The following is a 20,310-nucleotide window of genomic DNA, read 5'->3' on the forward strand; positions in this document are numbered from 1 at the left end:
AAGCTGACAGACAGCCTTCATACTTCAGGGTTCTATGCTGGGTGGTGTCAAAACATGGTAGGAACTCTGGACATGCTGTGATGCCCTCTCCCACCCTAGGATTTCATCAGTGTTGAACTTCCAGGTTCACAAGGCTGGGCTTCTAGGTAACTGTGGGGGTGGTAGAAACTGCCTCTGTATCCCATGAACTGAGCTCCATGTACTGCCTCTCAACTCATTGACTCTGACTGAACAGAACTAAGTAGAGCTCAGAGCTATCCATGCCTCTGCCTCCTGAGTGCTGAGGTTAAAGGCATGTATCACCTAAGCTTTTCTTTACCTGAAAGTTGTTCTACAGCAGGCTAGGCTGAACTCAGATTTGTTTGCCTCAGTCTCCTGGGATTAAAGGTGTGTCTGTATTCCAGCCAGATCACACAGACCCTGAAGATCCTTGGATGTGAGCTCTTGCCAGAGCAGCCATCTTCTGAATTAAAATTTCTCTGCAGTAAAGCATATATAAACCTTGAACAAAGCAAGCTGATTACAGATTACTACATTGGAACTCTCTGTAAAGTTCATAAAGCTAGTTCTATAGACTTATTGAGAAAAACAAAATTTTTATTTTATTTTGGTTTTTTGAGACAGGGTTTCCCTGTGTAGCTTTGGCTGTCCTGTCCTGGAATTGCTTTGTAGAACAGGCTGACCTTGAACCCACAGAGATCCTCCTGCCTTTGTTTCTCAAATCCTGGGATTACAGGCCTGTGCCACTGAGCCAGGCTGAAAAACAAATTTATGATAAGACTCTGGAGGAGGGTCCAATGTCAGGAAAGTCTCTAGCCACACATAGCACAAAGGTCACCCAGGCTTCTAGGCAGAAAACAGGTTTTGCATTCCTTCCCTTGAAGGAACAACTGTATGTTTAACATTCTAGCAGAACATTCCAGTGCTTATCTGTGAGCACAAAGACCTCCATGCCGCCTACACCTGGGGATCTGTATGGCAGCTCCCATGGCATGCTCATGTCAAAGCATGAGGCCACACCTAAACAGCAGAGACAGCAAACTGGGTGAAGAGGCACTTGGATGCCAAGTGCTGGGAAGGACTTTCTCTGGGGCCCTTCCTCAGCACATGGAACCAGGGCAGCACAAACTATCTGGAAGTCTTCGGCACAGGTCCCCTCCTCTGCCCCACAAAGCCCAGTGGACTTCAGCTTGAGTAGGGGAATGAAATTCTTTCCATGACCCATAAGGCCACCGACTCCTCTGGCTTTGTCTCCACCACTTTCTGTTGTGAGACATCCCTGGGGTTTCTCTAACTGTGGACTCCAGAAATTACAATCTACCTGCAGGAAGGAGCAGGTTCTGAGGTGGCTTGGCACACTACTGTCCCAGGGCCTTTGCACTGACTTCTGAGTCACCTTGATTATGTTTCCCCCCTACATACACATGTGGCTCCCTGACCCATTTTTAGCTGTGGTCAACCGAGTCATGGTCTTCAGAAGTGTCCAGCCCAGTCCCCCGAGTCTCTGTGGGTGGCTTTATATATCTAATGAAGCCAAGAGTCTGAGTAGGGAAGTATCCTGGGTCAGCCAAATGGGTGTAGGAAGGAATGGCTGCAAGGACGGAAGCCGAGATAGGCGAAACCTCTCATCTCTGGAGAAGTGACGAAGGATACATATCGAGGATGAGAATGCTCAGGGTGAATGTGACATCCTGAAGATGGGGGATGAAGTCACGCAGAAGGAACTGGGGCTTTTGCACTGTGGCTGCAAGTATCATGTTGGCTGTGTAGCAGTCTCTGGCAAAATTAGAAAAATAAAGAGCATGTGAAGCCAGATGAGGTGACTCATACTTGTAATCTCAGCACTTGGGAGGCTGAGGTAGGGGGATTGCCAAAAATTTGAGGACAGGAGTTGGGTATGGTGGTATGCACTTTTTTAGAGGGTATTTTGTTTGTTTTTTCAAGACAGGGTTTCTCCGTGACAGAGTCCTTTGTCCTGTACTCACTTATATAGACCAGGCTGGCCTTGAACTCAGTCTGCCTCTCCGGTGCTGGGATTAAAAAGGCAAGTGCTACCACACCTGGCCTAGATAGTACACACCTTTAATTCCAGCGTGTGGGAGGCAGACTCCTATATAGAGAGAGTTCCAGGCCAAGTCAGAGCTACATGAGCCGGTTTCCGTGTCATTGAACACATCAATGTCTGGCAATTGGAGCAGCTTACAGAAACAACAAATGCTGGGACGCTTGATATTTTACACACCGCAAAGCCAATGGTGTGTAAATTATCAAAGTCAAGAGCAGCAGTGACTTCCCAAAGCCAGGGCTGGTGCCATGGGCCAGGGAAGGGCCCACTCAGTACCACTGAGTCGGTGCTGGGGTTATCTGGACGTCAGCAGTTATTGCTGAACGTCTTCCTAGTGCATTCCTAATCTTCACATTTTAATGAAGCGGTTTCACTTTTCAAATCGCAGAGGCACTGAGCCCTTGGCTTCTCTGGAGAGCTGCGTCTAGACCGGCTTGGATCCTAGCTCGGAAGCCCCACCCACTGGGTCCACCCCGCTAGGAGCGTCCCAGAAAGACTTTTTGTCCGCCTTCGGCCGCCTTCCTTCGCTTGCTCGCTTCCGCCTTCGTCCACGTGGTCGGCTTCGGGGGCCCGCGGCGCTGTGAGTGGGTCCGGCGGGACATTCCTGCCTCCGCACGCGTGCACAGTGCGCGCTCTCTGGGAAGGGGGACCAGGGGCTTCGGGGTCACAGGTCAGCGTATGATCAGGGGCCCCTCAGGGCCGGAGCCAGGAATTCAGGAAGACAGGGTAGGGGTGTCGGAGGTGCACAGTTCCTTGGGGTCCGTGAGGTCCAGGGTCAGCGCCCGCCACCCCGCAGCGCATGGCCTTTCCCCGCCTGTGGGCCGCAGTGCTGAGAGCCTGGGGACGGTGGACGGCGTGCCCAGGACCGCGCATGCCCGGGTAAAGACCCCCGCGACCGGCCGCCTGTGTGCTGAGTCTCCACTACTGCCCTGACCTGCCCGCCTCTACTTGCTTACCCGAGTCTAGTTTCCATCCCTGCCTTGTACTGCCCTGCTAGGGCACTGCCTGCTTGTGTCCAGCTCTGCCTCAGAACTCCACCCCCGAACTGCCACTGTTGCCCAAAACCAGCCCCTGTGTCATTGATGAGCCTGAGTGGTTTGCCATTAGTCAAGGTCTTCAGAGGCCACTGGGGCAGGCGGGGCTGGGTCCTCCCATCAGGCACCGTGTTTGTACCCTTTACCACCTTGGTCACTCATGCCTGTTTTTCTCAGCCTGCCCCCTATGGCTGGAAACCAGGTACCACCAGCGCTGGCTTCACACCAGCAGGACTGGAAGGTCCGAGGTGGCTGGGTCTGGGAGGAGACGGAGCATCCTTCCAAGAGGGTCAAGGGCGATGAGGATGAAGAGCGACCACGCAAGCTGCCAAAGCGCAAAATCGTCCTGCTCGTGGCCTATTCAGGCAAGGGCTACTACGGCATGCAGGTGAGGAGGGCTGCATCTAGACAACACCTACCAGAGGCAGCCCTTGATTGCCTGATGCTACTCAGAGCAAGGCCGATCCCAGGAAACGGCAGAAACAGTCCCCCAGATGAGAAGCTTGGGTGGTTTTCTTCCACCATGGTTCAGACAGCTCTGGGTGATTTCATGTGATCTTGAGAGCAGTGAATTTTCATCATTAGGATGGCACCTGCAGGGGTCCTACTGAACTGTGTGGACAGGATTACTGATGCTGAGAGTGGGGACAGAGAGCCGGTAGGTGCTACCCGTCCAGCATCCTGAGGGGCAGCTGAAGAGCGTTAGGTGCTCTGGGGCAAGCTGCCACCTAGGCTCTGTCCCTAACCCTCCAACTTGACTCTTATGGAAGGGGCCCTGACCAGCGTGGGTAGAATCGTTTTTCTTCCTGTTATCTTTGCCATTAACATTGCTTTCATTTACAATTTTTCTTTGAACACAAATGTTAACCTCTATTTTTATTTTGTGTTTATGTGTGCTTTGCCGGCATGCATGTCTGTGCACCGTGTGCCTGCAGTACCCCAGAGGCCAGAAGAGGGCGTAGGCTCCCCTGGACTAGCAGGCAGTTGTAAGCTGCCGTTTGGGTGCTGAGCGTCAAACCCTGTCCTCAAGAACAACAGCCAGTGCTTTTAAACACTGAGCCATCTCTCTAGTCCCCTTTCCTACTTTCTAGATCGTAATCTTGACCCACAGGATGGAGTTCATTGCTGTGATGTGTCCAAACTAAATGGCTCCAAAAAATAATGTCTGACCAGGCATGATACTGATTTTGAGAAAGAATGGATGATAGCAGTGATACAAGTGAGGTTGTTAAAAAAAAAAAATCATTGGAATGGTGGCACGTAGCTTGTCATCCTGGCATTTGGGAAATTAATGGAGGAGGATGCAAGTTCAAGGATAGTCTGAGCTACATTCAGACCTTTTTCCCTCGCCAGTTAAAAAAAAAAAAAAAAGAAAAAGAAGATGATGCCTTTAAGCAGTGGCACACACCTCTAATTCTAGCATGCAGGGGGGAGGCAGAGGCAGGCAGATCTCTGAATTCAAGGCCAGCCTGCTCTACAAAGCATTTTCGGACAGAAAGGACTACACAGAGAAACCCTGTCTCAAGAAACAAAAACAAACAAACAAAAAAAAGACGATGCTCTTAATTTGACACAGCTATGACATTGGTGACAACACACAGTTCCCTGCTTCTGGGCTGACTGTTCTGCGTTTTGGAGGGCAGTTCTGGTTATGGAAGAATTCTGTGTTTTCCCACTAAGGTCCTGTTTGCCTCAGTTTCCCCATCAGGGAAATGGCAAAAGTGCCTGGCTCACGGCGCTGAGTGAGTGTTATGGTCGCTTTGTTACAGTCTTTATGTCATTTGGGGAGCGTCCCTGACTTCACGGTGAGTTTTGGGGTAGACTTCCTGGCAGAGGGAAACAAGCAGTAGAAGAGACTGCTCGGTGGAGGTGTTCACTGGCCTGCTTCTCGTGGGAAGAGTTTCCCTGAGAGCTGTGGATCTGGTGTCTGTTGAGGATTGGTTGGATGTGTCTGTGTCTGAACTTGTAGAGTCACAAACACCATGGACTCATGGTTAGGGTAGGCTGAGAGGTGCAGCATTGGAGCTGGTTGCAGAAGTGATGGTCGACTTCCTGGCAGGCATACTTCCCAACAGCTCAGGAAAACAGGATATCTTTTTTTTTTTCCCCTTTAGAGGAATCAGGGGTCTTCTCAGTTCAGGACCATCGAAGACGACTTAGTATCTGCCCTAGTCCAGGCAGGTTGTATCCCTGAAAACCATGGCACAGATATGAAGAAGATGTCCTTCCAGCGATGCTCTCGCACAGACAAGGTATGTGCCCCACTTGCCTGCAGCCTTCACTGTCCCATGGTCTCGGGGTCCACTTGTCACAAGGAATCCCAGCCAGGGGTCATGCCTGTTGAGTCATGGTAGCAGTTCTGATAGTAGTGACATGGTCTGTGTTCTGTTTTACTTAGGGGGAATAAAAAAAGCATAGGTTGTGTGAGTTGGTGGTACTTGTCTGTCATGCCAATGTTTGAGGGAAAGAGCACATTTTGTTGTTCAAGGGCCAGGAGTGCAGAGTACTGAGCTTCTGCTTGATCCCAGGTGGGCTGTACATGACCCTGTCATCATGGGCCTTTGCTTTCCTTGGACAGCTCCGTCCCGGGCCAAAGGCAGCACGCGCCACTTTGCCTCACCGCCGCACACCGTAGACCCCAACAAAGTTATATAGTTATGAGGGTGACTGTACTTGTTTTGTTTAGGTGGCAAATTTTTTTCCCCTTAATTTTGGTTTTGACTTTTTTTTTTAAATCTGAGAAAACAGAAGAGATGATTTATTGGATTGGAGAGAGGATTCATCGGTTAAGAACATTTACTACTACAGGGCTGGAGTACGCCTTAGTGGTTAAGAACACTGTCTGCTCTTCCATGCGGGTTCAATTCCCAGCACCCACATAGCAGCTCACAGCTGCTGTACTGCCAGTTCCAAGGGATCTGACACCTCCACACTAATGCACATAAAATTAAAAAAAAAAAAAAGAAAGAAAGAAAGAAACATTTACTGTGGGGCTGGAGAGATGGCTCAACGGTTAAGAATACTGCTGCTCTTCAGAGGTCCCGAGTTCAATTCCCAGCAACTACATGGTGGCTCACAACCATCTGCAATACAATCTGATGCCCTCATCTGGTGTGCATGAAAACAGCATACTCACATACATAAAACAAATTTTAAAAAGAAAAAAAGAAAAGAAAAGGGGCTGGAGGGTTAGCTTAGTGGTTAAGAGCACTGGCTGCTCTTCCAGAGGATCCAGGTTCAACTCCCAGCACCCACATGGTGACTCATGACTCTGTAACTCCAGTTCCAGGGGGTCTGGCACCTTCATGCATTATATATAATATATATTATATGTACTATATATAATAGTCTGGAATGTCACAGGTCCAGGGCAAAGACCAACAGAGGCTGTTTTGTTTCTGAGCAAGGTAGGTCTTAACAGTGATGGATGTTCTAGCTTCAGGGAAAACAGATTATGAACAGTAGCTTACAGTGCAATGATTTGTACCAGTGTCCCTAGCCTGTGGCATTTTTCATATCCCTTCCCATAGCCTCTGGGGACCCCCTTTTGCCCACATACTTGCTTCCTCCACCTACATACTTGTGACTTAGAGCTAGGTAAGGTTAATTCTAACATTTATCTGTACAACCAAGACGTGTTCATTGCAACATACAATCAGTATGAGCACCTACCAGTGGGGTGCTGTCTTCACTCTCTCTGTGCGGGCACTAGAACTTATTAGTTATTGTGAGTGTTGTGTGAGTATGTGCATATGTGGAAGTCAGAGGACAACTTTGAGTAGCTTTACTGTGGGTTCCAGGGTTCCAGTCATCAGACTTGCATAGCAAGTGTTATCTGTCTATCACCCACTCAGCCATTTCTCTTGCCCATGTGAGAGGTCTTTGACAACATTTGTGTACTCACATAAGCATATTGCCATGATGGCTCATTCCAAAGGAGAGGCTGCACGTGACTGATGGCCTAGCTTTTGTACTCCATATCACAAGATTGAGTCCCACTGTCTCTGATTGGCATGGGTGTCCCATTCTGGACTCAATTCTGGTTGATGATGGCACTTAGGGGCACATCTTGAGAGGCACATTCCCAGGCCTGGGACATACAGAACCATGTGGCTGGGCCAGGGTATGATTTATGATTGGATTGGCCTTTGAAGGAACCTGCTGTGTACAGATCAGGGTGATAGGGCTTAAAAGCACTTAGGTTTTTTTTGATAGCACAGCCAGGTATGGTGGTACAAGTGTCCCAGAAGTTGGGAGGCAGAGGCAGGACTCCAGGTTTGAAGATAGCCTAGGCTACAGGGTGCAAGGCCAGCCTTGGCTATATAGCAGAACTCTGTCTTAAAACAAACTTCTGCACATTTGTCATCCTAGCAGGGGAGGAGGGGTTATGGAAAGATTGTTACAAGTTTGAGGTCAGCTTGGTGTATATAGTGAGTTCTGGACCAGCTAGAGTTACATAGGGAGACCCATTCCCAAAAGCACCCCCAGACAATCAAACAGATAACAAACACAGTAGAAACAATATGCTGCCTTCAGCTCAGAGGTTAAGAGCACTGTCTCCTCTTCCAGAGATCCTGAGTTCAATTCCCAGCACACCACATGGTGGCTCACAACCATCTATAATGAGATCTTTTGCCCTCTTCTGGCGTGCAGGTGTACATGCATGGAGAACATTGTATAGATAATAAATAAATAAAGCTTTTAAAAGAAGATGCTGCCTTCACTGCTTGTCTGTACTGGGGAGCCTGCACAGGGTCAGAAAGGAGTGCTGCTTGCTGAGTTGGAGTGTTGGTCCTGAGGCAGGGTGTGGTTTGTGCTGGAGGACAAGGCCCCTAACCCATCATCCTCTCTGTTTGTTTGCAGGGTGTATCTGCAGCTGGGCAGGTAGTATCCCTAAAGGTGAGGCTAATTGATGACATTCTGGAAAAGATCAACAGCCACCTTCCATCCCACATTAGGATTCTGGGTAAGCTCTGTGCAAGTACTTGAGTGGCCTCACATGGACAGAAGCTGTGCTTGCTTGGCCATGGCCAAGCAGGTGCTCAGCAGGTGGTGGGTGTGAGAATGTTCAGTGTCGCTCCCGGCTAGTTGAGAGAAATTCCAGGGCCTTGGACCATACTGCTCTGATAATCTGTGGGTACTTTTCACATAAAACTTGTTTTGTGAGAGAGGGTCTTTTTGTGTAACCCTGGCTGTCCTGGTTCTCACTGTGTAGACCAGGCTGGCTTTGAATTTATAGAGATCTGCTTGCTTCTGCCTCCTGAGTGCTGGGCTTGAAGCACTTGGTACTAGTCAAGGTTTCTGTCTCTGACCTATATTCCCTAACCCACTTCTTTAAAAACAAAAACAGCCAGCTTTGTGGGATTATGGTGAGAACAGTGAGTTCTTGTTCATCTAGGGCCACAGAGTAAAACTGTCCCAAAAGATAAAATAATATATAAATAAACAAATAAAGATGGCCTTTTAAGGTCTTGTTGTCACCTCCATGCTGTTCTTGATCTTGTGGTCTTTGTGCCTCAACCCAAATACTGGACTGTGTGTGCTCCACCATGCTTCTCTAATGGAGTACAGTTTTATTTGTTTTCGTCTTTTTCTGATCTGTGAGAACAGTTTCATCCTGGAACCTCCCAGCATAAGTAAGCCTTATAAATGTCATTTTTGATCACCTTTGCTGTATCTTGCCATTCATGTCCAGGAAGAATATTTAATGAATTACCTGGAAAGAAACTCTTGTTTGGTGTTGGGTTTTCTTTTAAATTTGTTTTGTTTTTTTGAAACAGAGTTTCACTTTGTAGCCTTGGCTATCCTGGAACCCATTATGTAGACCAGGCTAGCCTCCACCTCCTGAGTGCTAGGATTAAAGGCATTTGCCAGTGTGGTTTTGTTTTTGTGTTAGTTTCTGTTTTTTGAGAAGTTCAAACATGTATATAAAGTGATCAGAATCTCCTTCCGTTCTCTCCCTTCCAGCTCTCTCCTCTCGTCTTTGCTAGCACTTTCCCTCTGACTCAGTGCTGCTTGTATGTGCACAGGTGTAGGGACAGCTCCTGGAGCATGGGCAGCCTCTCAGGGACTGCATACCTAAAGAAAATCGACTCTTTGCCCAGCAGCCATCAGTTGCCAATAGCTCCTCACCAGTTTTGCTCAGTAGTTGGCATTTTCTTCTTGAAATCTGCTGCTCTATCTGTAGAAAGACCTGGGGCATTGTTAAGTCCTAGTTACCTGCTTGGATGGCTCATGACTGAAAGACTGGTCAAAAGCTGCACTGCAGAGTTTTAACCTGGGCTTGGTGTGTTTGCAAACTCCACTCTCAGCAGACCCTTAGGTTTTTGTCATTTGGGTTTGTTTCATTCCAAGCATCAGCATTGTGTGGATCCTGAGTTCAGAATCAGAACCGGGTGCCAATCTTGGGCAAGTGGTACCAGAATCACGCTGTCAGGATGTCCCACCTTGGAGGTGTTTCTGCTCAATTGGGTTTCTTATATGCTGCTCCCTAGGATTGAAGAGGGTCACGGGCGGGTTCAACTCCAAGAACAAGTGTGATGCCAGGACCTACTGCTACATGCTGCCTACCTTTGCTTTTGCTCACAAAGACCGGGATGTACAGGATGAGAGCTATCGCCTGAATGCAGAGACCCTGCAGCAGGTCAACCGGCTTCTGGCCTGCTACAAAGGCACCCATAACTTCCACAACTTCACCTCGCAGAAGGGGCCGAGAGAGCCCAGTGCACGCCGCTACATTCTGGAGATGTACTGCGAGGAGCCCTTTGTACGTGAGGGCTTGGAGTTTGCTGTGATCAAGGTGAAGGGCCAGAGCTTCATGCTGCACCAGATCCGGAAGATGGTCGGCCTGGTGGTAGCCATTGTGAAGGGTTATGCCCCTGAGAGTGTGCTGGAGCGCAGCTGGGGTGAGGAGAAGGTGCATGTGCCCATGGCACCTGGGCTTGGCTTGATCCTGGAGAGGGTGCACTTTGAGAAGTACAATCAGCGGTTTGGCAGTGACGGGCTGCATGAGCCCCTGGACTGGACGCAGGAGGAAGGGAAGGTGGCTGCTTTCAAGGAGCAATGCATCTACCCCACCATTGTCAGCACTGAGAGGGATGAGCGCTCCATGGCCCAGTGGCTCAGCACTCTGCCTCTCCACAACTTCAGTGACACAGAACTTGGACCAGCTGGCACAGGTGCCGAGGTAGGAGCTTGGTCTAAAGTGTCACAGTGTACACCTGGGCACATACTAGGGCTGGGCAGGCCGAGTGTAGGCAGCAAGCTGAATCCTAGAGAACTTTGGGAACCTGTGTCCCGAAGTCACACAGCCCTTGGAGGAATGGGGGTTCTGTGGTCACTGGGCTACCTCGTGCCCCATCCTGTGCCCTTGGCTGTATGCTGAGGCAGCTGTTGACCTCTAAGCAGGGCTGGCATTGGGCTGAAGCCGCTGAGCAGTCTGCTCATCTCTAGCAGCATACCCTGCCTGTGCCTGCCGTTCAGCTGCAGTCTGTTCCTGTGCGTCCAGTGGCCTTCCCTCTATTCGGGTAGCTTTGCTCCTTTATTTCCCCTATGCCCCCACGCATGGGAGTGCCTCCAAGTTGGGTCTCACAGTCCTGTTCCTGTCTGTCCCTTTCCTGCAGGTCCCTAGTTCCTTGGAGGGCAGTGAAGGAGATGGAGACACTGACTGAAACTACAGATGTTGGCACTGCTGTGAGTGCTGAGGCTGTAATGTATGCACCCGCCTGTCATCCCAGACAGGGGAGCCAGGAATTCTGGGGCCAGCTTGTGGATGTAGCCTGGCTTCTTAACCTCAGGATATTAAATTCTTATCCCAGGAATCAGCTGCCTCTTTTTAGCCCATGCATTGTGTGAATACACCTTAGCATGAAAGGATACTTTTCTAAAAAAAAAAAGTGATTTTTTTTTTTCCTATTAAATATGTTTGGCTTAGTGAATTATTCTTTTCCTATTGTCCTGTCTTGGTTTTGAGATGAGTGGAACACTGCTGTTTTAGGGGTAACTGAAGGGCACAAAGGGTCAGCACAGGAGTGTGGTTGGCAGGGCAGGCAGCAGATGAGTGCAGTGCTGTGTCCTGCCACTAGTGGTTATGTTCCTGACTGCTACTGGTAATCTCAAACATTGGATTTTACCAATAAAGACTTAGCAGCCAGATGCTGGGAGGAAAGCCTGCTAGCTCAGAGAGGCAGAGAGAGCAACTAGCTGACCTTCCTTCTCAGCCGAAGTTCCCCCAAAAAGGAATGCTCCTTCCCTACACCATCTCAAAAAACCCTCAAACTGAATGCCCTTCCCTTCTACTTCCTGTGTCCATCCTCCTGACTTCCACTTTATTTATTTATTTTTCTATCTTCACTCCATGTGAACTGGTTGCTTGCTCTGCCTCTTGACCTATGGTTGACTTTATTTAATCCTGTTTACAATACTCAAGCAGAAAGCTCTTGGTGTGCTAAGGCTGGGTCATACCACTAGAAATAGGTTTTTACAGTAGGCAACACAATCTTGGCATTCATGGTGTGATCAAATATCCTGCAACAATCCCCCCCCTTTTGTCTAAAAAAAAGGGAAGATTTTAACTGTAACACAGTAAAACTATTTACAATAATGAAGCCATTTCTCCCAAGCTTTCCACAATGTCCAGCTTGGTTCTATTTGGCAATTTTAGAATTAAGTACTTTTTAGTTCAAAATTCTGTAAAATGTTTGTGTCAATCTATGATTCAGCAGTTTGAATGTCTTGAGCAGTTTGTAGTCCAAAGCTGGTCTTTGGGTGGTGCTTATCAGCTTAGTGGCGATCCTGGCTAGGTAGGACATAGCAGTCAACCCAAAGGTGTTCACTGTGCACATCCTGGCGGCAGAAGAGGCATGGGGCAGTTTTTTTCCAATTGGTTAGGGTTACCAAAATCCAGGTGGATTCATCATTGCAGGGCCCCATCATCTTCTTGACGACCTCAGAGGTTACTGTTAGGAAAGGTGATGTTTTTTTTTTTTTTTTTGTAGGAAACTTTTTTGTTTTGTTTTTTGTTTTGGTTTCTCTGTTATATAGAGCCCTGGCTGTCCTGGACCCACTTTGTAGATTAGGCTGGCCTCAAGACTCACGGAGATCCACCTATCTCTGCCTCCCGAGTGCTGGGATTAAAGGAGTACACCACCACACCTGGCTGTAGGAAACTTTATTATTTTTTTATTCTTTAAAAGACTTATTTATTATTTATAGTTTTCTGCCTGCATGTACACGTGCATGCCAGCAGAGGGCACCACATCTCATTATAGATGGTTGGGAGCCACCCTGTGGTTTCTGGGAATTGAACTCAAGAACTCTGGAAGAGCAGCCGGTGCTCTTAACCTTAGAGCCATCTCTCCAGCCCTGTAGGAAACTTTAAATGCCACATTCAGCAGATTTCTGAAAGGTTTGAGGACCACAGTCTATTACATCTGAGCTATCCAGACTTCGTTCCTAGTTACTTGCTTCAGATTCAAACCTGAAAACATACAGGAAGCTGGGTGAATCTTATTGCTAGAATAGTCTGACGATATAAAGAATAATCTTAGATTTTGAGATAACATTTATACCTTAAGAAAACCTTTAGAGAGTCAAATGAAAAACAAAAGATTATGAGATTAGAGGCAATAAAATAGTCTCTTACTTGTTTTCCTCTGTCCCATACCAGGTAGCTCTTCTGATATGAGACAGAGGTTTTGGATTTTCCTTTAACAGGCATGCGTGGGTTTAGAGGAGAAAGCCACCCTCCAAAGCCAGCTTTAAGTTTTAATTGGATTGGGATGACATAAAGACCGTTTCGCCCTTATGTCTGTAGAGGGCAGCAATACCATTGGCCAATTTACTCTTTTTCTTGGGACATTTTCCCTGATGATCCGTTCTTCTTCTTTAGATGTCTCGCTTGTCCAGGAGTCTCCAGATTCCTTAGTTGGAATCTGGAGATTTTATTCTGGAAAGATAAAAGCAAAAAATCCTGTTCCAGTCCTAATTCTGGGGGATTCCTTTTTTGGTAGGTTATATCTCTCCCAGGGCAAAATGTTTTTTGGCAACAGAAAAGTATTATTTTTCAATTGAAATAAAAAATTTCTTTTGAATTTTTGAAACTAAATATACCTTACTATGTGTAAATAAATATACCTATATCCCACTTTCTCTTTATATATAAATTACAGGTTTAAGTGTATATTTATTTTTAGATCATAAAGGATATTCACTTTCATTTTCAGCCTGACTTTTGCAAGCAGCTTTTAAATTTAAATTACTGTAGCTGGGCATGGTGGTGCATGCCTTAAATCCCAGCAGACAGTAGATGCATCACTGTGAGTTCGAGGCCACCCTGGTCTACAAATCAAGCCCAGGACAGCCAGGGCTACACAGGGAAGCCCTGTCTAAATTACTGTAAAACTAAATTACTGTAATTTTGTTTGTTTGTTTCTGTTTTTCAAGACAGGATTTCTCTGTGTAGCTTTGGCTGTCCTGAAACTCACTCTGTAGTCTAGGCTGGCCTTCAACTCGCAGAGATCCTCCTGCCTCTGCCTCCTGAGTGCTAGGATTAAAGGGGAGTGCCACCACTGCCTGCTCAGTTTTTTTTTTTTTTCCACATTCATTTATTTTGTGTGTGTGGAAGAGGACTTGAGAACATGCTCATGTGGAGGTCAGAGGAAAACCTACAAGTTGGTTCTGTCTACCTGTGGCTCCCAGTATTGAATTCAGGTTGTTGAGTTGGCAGCAAGTGCCTTTATCCATGGAGCCATCCCACCAACCCCTCAATTTCTCTCATATCTTATTTTACTTCATTTTTGCTGTTAGGGGTAGTTTTGGAGCCAGGTCTTATGTAGCTTAGACTATGCTGGAGCTCATCACAAAGCAAAAGATAATCATGAGCTTCTGATTCCCCTGCCTCCATCCTGCAAGTGCTGGGTTTATTAGCATGGGCATTCAGTTTGCCTTAGGTGATCTTCTTGCCTGTCTGGTCATGGGGGGCTGTGTGGTCATGTTGGAACACGTGATATTTACAACAGTTGTCATTTGGGGGGTACTGGCATGTTGGTCTGTTGGAGGTACCCTGCTGGTTGAGGTTGCAGTTCTTGCCTGGACCGACCGGATAGCCATTATAAGTTTGGCCCTAAAAGCAGAACTCCATCCCTTCTGTGGGGTCCCTGCTCTCTGCCTGACTTCATCTGGAAAGTGTCTTTAGAGACTCCCCTAGCTACACTTGATGTATGGCCTCTGACACAGCTCCCTGCTAACTTTCCTCCCTGCGCCCATATGTTAATTAAGCACTGACATTCTACTCTTATGATAGGAGTGTGCTGTATAATGTATACAAGCATCCTTTGTAGTGCCTAGTTCTAACCAATTGCTTACACCTATTCTTGGGGGCCTCCATAGGGATATCTAGCCCTTGTTCTCTGGGATTAAAGTTGAACTAGCCATCAGCTGTTCCTTGGGTGTATGATCCCTGCCCTGTTCTCACTGGCCATTCCAGGCAGCTTCTCATCTCCTGCCCCTCCTGACTTAGTGGGCTGCTGGGAGGCAGCCCCCAGGCAGGAGAAGAACCTAACTGGACTGTATTCCTATTGTGAGCCCAGTTACCTGAGGAGCAGCAAGGGCATGTTGGTGTACATGCCACTGCATAGGCTGTTTATGTGTGTGCATGTGTGCATCTCTGCGTGTATGTATGTGCATGTGTGTGTGCATGTTGGCCCACATGCCATTTCCAAGCACAATCATGTTAGGAAGTGTATGACTATATTAGCCTACATGGGGGGATAGTATGGGCATGTTTGAGCTTGTGATGTTTATAACTCAGTCATCTGGACGAGTAGATGGACAATTTTGTTCACATGCCATTTTTGAGCCCAATCACACAAGGAGGTGTGTGATCATAATACATGCCTTATCCCAGCCTGGCAAATTACTGTGATTCTTATGTGCCTGCTTTTGGGATTAAAGGTGCGAACCACCGCCTATGAATTCCTTTTAATAATTATTATCATAGGGTTGTCCTGGTTTAATTTGGTTCTCCATTTCCCCTTACTATTAGTGCTGGGGTAAACTTTCAAGTTTTTCGAATGTATAATCTGTTATTCTTGCTGACTTATTCTGAAGTTGTAACCTGGCAAATATTAATATTCTAGTCTTAATTAAACATGATGCCAGTTTGTCCACTGTTTCATTATTTTCAGATTTTTTTCTGTCTTGCCCATATGAGCTACTTAAAATTTGATGCTTTTGCGAAGTTTTGCCATTTCCATTCATGCCTCCCATGACCAGATATCTTTGCCATTTATCTGCCAGTTAGCGGTTTTCCATTTTCATGACCATACAGATATACCATTGCACGCTCACCATGAATTGGCAAAGATAGTGTTTTGCTTTCCTAGTTATTTGTCTTATAGTCAGCAGTGCTGCACTGATTTTGTGGGTCCTTCCTCAGTATTGGCCATTCCATCTCCCTGTCTATAGGCTGCCATTTTCCATTAGCTTTGGTTCCATCAGCGGTTGATGAACCATGCATCAGTGAGTCCAGGACAGCCAAGGCTACAGAGAAACACTGACTTGAGAAAAACAACAACAATAAAAAAACAAAGCCATGCATTAGCTAAACCATGTATTAGCCAAATGTTGTGACCATTCCATTGGTCCCCAGAGTTCAATAGGTGTCTCTTTTTGGGGGAGGGGTGGGCGGTTTAGGGATGGAGATTATAGGCAACAGAACTATTTCTGCAGGAAGGCATAGACCCTTTTGTTACCACATCCTGGTCATGAAGAAATGTAGGTAGGTACCAGTTCCACTGTAATACCTTTTTTTACATGGCTAAATGTGTAAAGGACTCTGTGTTTGAATTGTTCCATTCAGTCAATGTCAGGGGCACCTTTATGACCATAGTGTGGCTGGCAATCACTTAGTATAAGGATCACCATGCCTTCTTACATGTCCTGATTTGCTTTTCAAAGAGAAAATATTCATTCTTCATATATGGAAAATGTTTACAATAAAAGAGAACAGGCAAATGTTGGTGGACTCCTTTTTGCTTCATGAAGAGTCTCCAGTTGTCAATTCACCAATAAATATGGGATATGTAGTTAGGGTATCATCTGACTCAATACTGGTCCGGGTTGCATGCATGGAGCTAAGCTAACTGGCATCACAAAAGCTGCTCTCTGTTCCTTTCCTCGTTGGAAATTAGCTGCCTTCCTGGTAGCCCTGTAGAGGGTTATTATTATCATCTGTAAATATAGTATGTGATTTCTCTAGTGTGCAAACATACTGGTTAGGAGCTGTATATGAGTTTTGCCCCTGGGTGGTGGGATCAAAGGCCTGTGCCACTACCACCTGGTTTACTGTAACTCTAGACTGTAGAAAACAACTAATTTATAGAGATCTGCTTGTCTCTGCTGGGATTAAAGGAATGGTTACCCCTGCCTTGCTCAAATATTTTATCTTAGCTCCAAATCACTCCAACTCTTAAAGATTTAGAAAACAAGTCTGAACTGTAGTAACCCTTTGAATTTACTTAAAACTTCTGAGTCAGGGTTTCTTGGTGTAGCCTTGGCTGTCCTAGACTCACTTTGTAGATTAGGCTGGCTTCAAACTCAGAGATTTACCTCCCTGAGTGCTAGGATTAAAGATGTGCACCACCACACCTGGCTCCAAATGTTCCATTTTACCAATAAAGACTTGGGAGTCAGATGCTGGGGTGAAAGCCTGTTAGCTCAGAGAGTAGAGAAATCACCCAGGGGACTTTCCTTCTCAGTCAGTGTCAGCCAAAGGCATGCTCCTTCCCCATGCTTCTCAAAAAACCCTCAATCTGAATGTCCTTTCTACTTCCTGTGCATCTTTCTAGCCATCTTCCTCCTGACTCTCTGTTTCATTTTTTTCTTCTTCCTCCTTTGGTTTTTCAAGACAAGGTTTCTCTGTGTATACTTGGCTGTCCTGGACTCACTTTGTAGACCAGGCTGGCCTCAAACTCACAAGAGATCCACCTGCCTCTGCCTCCCCGAGTGCTGAGATCATAGGTGCGTGCCAATGTGCTTGGCTTTTTGTTTTGTGTTCTATGTTCATTTCCTGTCATCTGGTTGCTTGCTCTGCCTCCTGATATATGGTTGACTTTATGTAAACCTATTTACAGTATTCAAGCAGAAAGCTCTTGGAGTAAAGGTTTGTGCTAGGGCTGAGTCACACCATAACAAAAAGTTTTTTTTTTTTTTTTTCCAGTAAATAATCTTGGGGTTCACAGTTCACAATTATCTTGCGTCAGGTACCTTCTTTCTTCTGGCCTGTCCTCTGAGTCCATTCCAGTTTTCTTTGAAGTGGCTACATTGGTAGTGTGCTCTTAGCTGTGACTGATTTCTTATTACCTGTTCTTGGAGAGACCTCAAGTGGGACTGTGCTACATCAGCCTCCACTTTCATGCCCTGGTGTTCCTCACCTCCTTCTGGGTCTCCTTTCTCACAGTGAATGCCTGTTTATGTCCCTCAGCAGTTGGTGGCTCCCACTTAGCCCTCCTTACTGCTACTACTTCTGCACTAGACTTGTAATGACCTCTCCAGCCCAGTATAATTCTCCATCTCTCTTACCTTTTGTGGGTGAGGCAGTCTCAAATTCTAGCACATTCAGTGTTACAGGGCCCTTCAACCTGTGCAGATGTCTTCTTCATGCTACAGCCTGCATTTTTGGCTTGCCTGGAATGGCAAGCAAGCTGTAAAAAGTAACAGCTCCCTAAAGCAGAGAGGGGTCGGGTCCCCAAAATGGTTAGCCTTTATTATTTTTTGATAAAAACTTTAGGGGCTGGAGAGATGAGATGGCTCAACGGTTAAAAGCATTTGTTCTTGCATGGGACCTGGGTTTGATTTCCAACATCCACAACTCTCTGTAACTCCAGTTCCAGAGGATCCAGCAGGCTGCATGCAGGCAGGTAAGATTCTTACACACAAGTAAAATAAATGAATCTAAAAAAATTAAAAATTTATTTTAGTGGTTGGTGAGATGGCTCAGCAGTTACAAGCTCCTGCCATTCTTACAGAGGACCCAAGTTCAGTTCCTAACAGGCACGTCAAGCAGCTGTGTCTGCCTATAACAGACATAGCTTCAGAGGATTCAGCCCCCTCTTCTGGCCTCCGAGAGCATGGCATTCATGTATACACACCCACACATACGGCACACGTGCACACACCTAATTAAAAAATAAAATCTTAAAAAAAAAAGATTGTGTGTGTATGTTTGTGTGTGAGTACATGTAAGTTCCCTGATGTGGGTGCTAGGAACCTAATTCTGGTCTTCTGCAATAGCAGTAGTGGCCAGCTCCCCTTGTAATTTTTTTTTTTTTTTTAATAATTTTACTATTTGTGAGTGTGGCATGTGGATGTCTATGGAAGCCAGAAGAGAGTGTTGGATCTCCTGGACCTAGTTACAAATGGTTGTGAACTATCTGATGTGGCTGGGAACTGAATTCATGTCCTCTAGAAGAGAAGGAAATGTTCTTAATGGCTACATCGCTCCAACTACCCCCAATTCCTTGTAGGTTTTTGTTTTTAATTCAATCAACAATTTTAATGTCATATGCTTTATAGAAAGGTGTAGAGAGGGGGCTGGAGAGATGGCTCAGCGGTTAAGAGCACTGACTGCTCTTCCAGAGGACCTGAGTTCAATTCCCAGCAACCACGTGGTGGCTCACAACCATCTGCAATGGATCTGATTTCTTCTGGTGTGCATGAAAAACAGTGTGTTCATATACATAAAATAAATAAATCTTAAAAAAAAAAAGAAAGGTGTAGAGAACAGGTCGGGGTTTAAAGAAAAAAAAGAAAAGACTAGGCTTCTACATATGGCTCTATTTACACGCAATTGTGGGGTGCTCCGACTTCAGTCACAGCAGCTGCACTTGTCTGAAGCCTCTTGGCAGATGCAGCCCTGGGAGCATTTCACACAGCCCACAGGGCAGCAGGAGCAGCAGCCACTGTGGCACAGGAGCAGCTGGGGTCCATGGCGAGTGGAGGCTGTGGCTGAAGACCAATGAAAGACTGGTGGTGCTGGAGGAGGCTTACTGGAGGGAAGAGTGTGGAGAGCTGCCTTCATAGCCCCTTGTTGGCTTTTTTAAATGATAATTTATTATCTGACAGTTTCATACATGTACATTCTGATTATATCCACCTTTTCCCCTGTATCTCTGTCAGGTCCCTCGGGATCCTTCTTCCTAACACACTTCTGTTAGGCCCAGCAAGAGCCTAAATATAAGAAGGTATGAAGAGAACTCAGGAAACATCGATGCAAAAAACGCAAGAGGTTACTCTTGACCATTGCCCAATGGTGTCACCCCTGCTGGTCAGCTAGGAGTGGCACTGGGAGACAAAGACCTTAGGTTTTTAAAAGACACAAGGCAGGAATCTCCTGGGGTTGCCTTCTTGGTGATTTAGGATTGGATGAGGTGTTTAACTTTTAAAATAATTGGTTAGTTCTGGCCACCCTTAGGTCCAGTCAGCCCTGTCGTAAATATCTGCTCTTCAAGTCAGTTTGGAATTTCCTGCCATCCACAGTTAAATGTGGGAGGGTGATTAACTCATCCCATGTCTGTTCTGAGGAGTGGGGGTTACAGGCTTTGGATCAAAGGTCAGAAGGATTGGGGCCATTTGGCCCAGTTTCCAAACAAAGCCCCGGCCGGTGATTTTTTCTCCATTTAGTAGAGATCTCTCCTTGTTCTCTTCCTTATCTCTGCCCTCACAGATGGCTAATGTCAGGAACTTTTACATTCCTTGGCTCTCTGGAGAAGCACTAAGAGGCTTTAATTAACATGGGCCTAAAACTTGCAAATATAAGTTATAAGGCAATTAAAAGAAATGTAGGTTACAAAGTTAGTCTGATTCTTTCACTTCATGCCTGGTTTGTTTTGTTTTTTAAAGCATTCCATTCCATTTTTGCTTTAACTTGGGAATGACAATGGGCAAGAAAATGTGATAAAGGTAGCACGGGCTGAAAACCTTGAGAGAGGCTTCTAGTTGTGCCAGGGAAAGGGTTCCAGGGGCAACCCTGGTAGAAACACAGTGCTGTTTAAGGCTCCAAACATTGAAGTCTGTGTGCCTCACGATGCCAGGCTTGTCTTCCCTGCTATCCGTTAAAGCAAAGAATGACCAAAAGGCCCTCATGTATTCCAGGACAGCCTCCAACACGCTCTGTGGATAAAGCTAGCCTACCCCAGATTTTCCTGCTTCAGC

General features: G+C 46.4%; 1 protein-coding gene across 4 annotated transcripts; it reads left to right on the forward strand.

Annotated features, from left to right (window-relative positions):
- The first annotated feature begins 2,530 nt into the window (after nt 1-2,530).
- Nucleotides 2,531-11,036, forward strand: Pus1 (pseudouridine synthase 1). 4 transcript variants are annotated; one of them, XM_021644899.2, is made up of 6 exons: nt 2,531-2,645; nt 3,277-3,487; nt 5,214-5,351; nt 7,963-8,065; nt 9,594-10,285; nt 10,722-11,036. In XM_021644899.2, the coding sequence occupies exons 2-6, from the start codon at nt 3,287-3,289 to the stop codon at nt 10,767-10,769; spliced, it is 1,182 nt and encodes a 393-aa protein (XP_021500574.1). In that variant the 5' UTR covers nt 2,531-2,645; nt 3,277-3,286; the 3' UTR covers nt 10,770-11,036. The 4 variants fall into 4 exon arrangements, with proteins under 4 accessions (XP_021500574.1, XP_060238619.1, XP_021500573.1 ...); XM_021644898.2 differs by having other exon boundaries at nt 2,609-2,944; XM_060382636.1 differs by lacking the exon at nt 5,214-5,351.
- Nucleotides 11,037-20,310: the final 9,274 nt, after the last annotated feature.

This window comes from Meriones unguiculatus, chromosome 4 (assembly GCF_030254825.1).
Source record: "Meriones unguiculatus strain TT.TT164.6M chromosome 4, Bangor_MerUng_6.1, whole genome shotgun sequence".
Classification (NCBI taxonomy): domain Eukaryota; kingdom Metazoa; phylum Chordata; class Mammalia; order Rodentia; family Muridae; genus Meriones; species Meriones unguiculatus.